Below are 2,979 nucleotides of genomic sequence, written 5' to 3'. Positions count from 1 at the left end.
AAAAAAAAAAAAAAAAAAAAAAAGGATGATGATGGTGGGGAGTCTGCGAAGGAGACAGTATTTCCAAAAACCCGTCTCCCCATCTTTGAAAATTCCTTCAACAACATAATAGCCCTGCCTTTCTTTCTCTTTTCTCTTCTTTTTTGTTCTTCCCCGTATAAAAACAAAGTTAATTTAATTAAAATTAAAGAAAAAGAAGAACACCCCAACATCCTCCCCATCGCCCATCGTGCTGTTCTGTTCTGTTCTGTTCTGTTCTGCTCTGCTCTGTTCTGTTCTTTTCTCTTCTGTTGTTGTCTTTTTTTGATTTCAACTTGTGAAGTCGTAGTAAAGCTGAGGTTGTTCTGTGTCGTTGAGGCTCCATGACAGAATGGCCACGCTCGGATTCATATCATTCCCAATTCCATGAGCGAATCTGGGTGTTCTTTGGGTGTGCGAGTGGTGCTGAAGCCACGAGCTTGTCTCGTTTCTGTACATCGAACTCGCTTGCTGCCCTGAACTCGCTGCTTTTCTCTCTTCCTTTTTGTATCTAATCCCACACGCATTGCATAACGACTGTGCCAAATTATCAATAATCCATCAAATCCATATATTAATTGAATGGTTAGATAGAGAATAACAGAGGAGAGGATTGGATTGGATTAGATTAGATTGGATTGGTTTGGTTACCTTTGGGCCACTAGGGCCGTTGCGCCAGAGGGGGGTGGTAGTGGTGTCGCAATTGGCGCAGTGGCGAGCGAACATTTGGTCAGCATTGGAGCTGGATTTATCACCACCACGGCGGCCACTTTTGGAGGAGGGAGGATGTTTGGTGCGAGATAAATCCCAGGCGAAATTAGAAGCGGATTGCTGCTCCTCGCGGCGTTTCTCATCAAACTCCGTCATACGAGTGGAGGGGGTACCGAGAGAGAGCGTACAATCGACAACCGGAGAAGAGGATTGGAAAGAATAATGTTGAGATTCATAGTAATTGTTGTAAGCAGGCATGGAGAAGAAGGTGGTCTGCTGCCCGTAAAACGCAGCCTCACAAGAACACTCTCCGGCGGAGTAGCATTGGTAGCTTCCACAGCGTTGCATCATCTTTGTTGACTTTGAATATGAGAAGCAAGAAGGAAACAGAGGAATGGGTAGGAAATGAATGGAAGCAATGGGAGGATTTTATAAGCGAAATGGATGGATGGATGGATATATGTTGGGAGTAGTGAAAGTGAAGAAGACAATGCCACATCAGCAAAAAATGAGTCCACGTTGTCGGAATGAAGAATATACGGAGGAGAGGTAGTTTTGTTTTAATTCAAACCCCGTGGTGGGCCCAACAAATGAAACCGATGTCTGAATTGTCTGCTCTTGTCAGTCTGATTCAGTCAATGTGGGATGTAGGGTTGGAATAAAGCCTTTTGTACATCTATGTCTATGTGTGCGCTTCTTTCGAGTGTCTCACTTACTACTTTGAGTATAAGCTCTCATAATTTTAGCAGATAGTGTTTCGTACTTATAAATTCATGACCCATGTGAGACTAATATGAGTCAAACTCAAACGGGAATGAAATGTAGGTTAGCTTCCTTGGCAAGGAAAATGAGGAAAAGGAGTGTAGTTTGAAGTTCGACTTACATTTCACGAAACCGAAAATGGTACTTTAAGAATCTTGAGCTTAGAGGGGGGAGAGGGGGGAGAAGGGGGGAGTGTTTCTTTAATCACGTGCCTTTCTTGGTTCGGATTCTTAACGTTTGAAAGTGAACAAAATGAGGAAGAAGAAAGATGCGATGCGATGCTTGCGATACTGAGGCAATCATGAAAGCAAAGGACTGTGTTGGGTCTCCTAGTTTTATTAGGTTATTAGATTCTGAGTCAAAGATACAACCTCCCAAAAAGGAAAAGCGTCCTCCAAACATACATATATTATATTACAACTCAAATTAAAAAAAAAAACAAAAAAACAAAAAATCCGACCAAACTGGGCTTTGAAAACGTGGACCCCACAGGTTGTGTGTTCTGATGTGTAGAAAATAAATAAAAAATATAAAAGAAACAATCAGATCGTCTTGAGATTGATGATGATGATGGCTCCTCTCTCTCTCTCTCTCTCTCTCTCTCTCTGTACCAAAATAAAGATGCTCTCTCTCTCTCTCACTATTGCTTTATGAGAGTCCAATCCACGTAGGATAGGAATTGCCACATCATCTGTTGCTTACGTGGCGATATCTGTTGATTATTATTAGATGCGAGAAAGAAGTTTTGTTGGAAGTGATGGGTATGGGGACGTGGAATGTGGAGAGTGGTTTGCATGCATGCATGCAAAAAACGACAGTCAAATTAATGGCAAATGTGGAGGAATTCCAAACAATAATAATTAAACCAAGAATAAATAAATAAATAAATAAATATAAAATTAGTTATTGAGAGAGGGAAGGAGTTGGGAGTTTAAAAAGGAAGGAACACGACATCCTTTGGTTCCTCAAAAGCAACAAATGTCTTACTGGAATGAATGTCTGTGGGAACCTTTGCTTCCTTCCCCCCCAACTCTGCCCTACATTTCACTGCCTTCTTCTCCTCCTCCTTGTTTGTTTTTAATTAAATTAAATCAGTCCACCCTCTGCTTTAATCATAAGCTCTCATGACTTTGCTTTGAGCTCCTTCAAAAACCCCACACCAATGGAGAGAGCATTCTTTGTTTATAAACTCATGATCATTCCCTAAATTAGCGGAGACTTTCCTCCTCTAACAATAATTAGATTGTGATAAAAGACACATTAATATTTGTGGTAAAATTAAAAGGAGGGAGTTTGTACTACTACTTGTAGGTATAACCTGGAACAAGTCGCCTGCCAAAGTTTATACCCATTTTGTCCTCACTCTACCTAATTTTCATATTCATATTCATATTCATATCATTGTCTCTTCTTACGAGGGGCTCTCTGCAAATCTTTCGCTTTTTGTTTTGGATTTTGTTCGTTTTTTTTTTTTTTTTTTTTTTTTTT

At 40.4% G+C, this 2,979-nt stretch overlaps 1 protein-coding gene across 1 annotated transcript; it reads right to left on the bottom strand.

The window, feature by feature from the left end:
- Positions 1 to 6: 6 nt before the first annotated feature.
- Positions 7 to 1,169, bottom strand: LOC111463241 (GATA transcription factor 18-like). Its single transcript, XM_023107109.1, has 3 exons — positions 670 to 1,169; positions 293 to 555; positions 7 to 257 (listed from the first exon to the last, which is right to left on the bottom strand). The coding sequence occupies exons 1-2, from the start codon at positions 1,078 to 1,080 to the stop codon at positions 310 to 312; spliced, it is 657 nt and encodes a 218-aa protein (XP_022962877.1). The 5' UTR covers positions 1,081 to 1,169; the 3' UTR covers positions 7 to 257; positions 293 to 309.
- Between the last annotated feature and the right edge of the window lie 1,810 nt (positions 1,170 to 2,979).

This window comes from Cucurbita moschata, unplaced genomic scaffold, assembly GCF_002738365.1.
Source record: "Cucurbita moschata cultivar Rifu unplaced genomic scaffold, Cmos_1.0 Cmo_Scf00028, whole genome shotgun sequence".
In the NCBI taxonomy this organism is placed as follows: Eukaryota; Viridiplantae; Streptophyta; class Magnoliopsida; order Cucurbitales; family Cucurbitaceae; genus Cucurbita; species Cucurbita moschata.
Note: the sequence above shows the minus strand (reverse complement) of the source record. Positions and strands in the feature narration are given on the sequence as shown.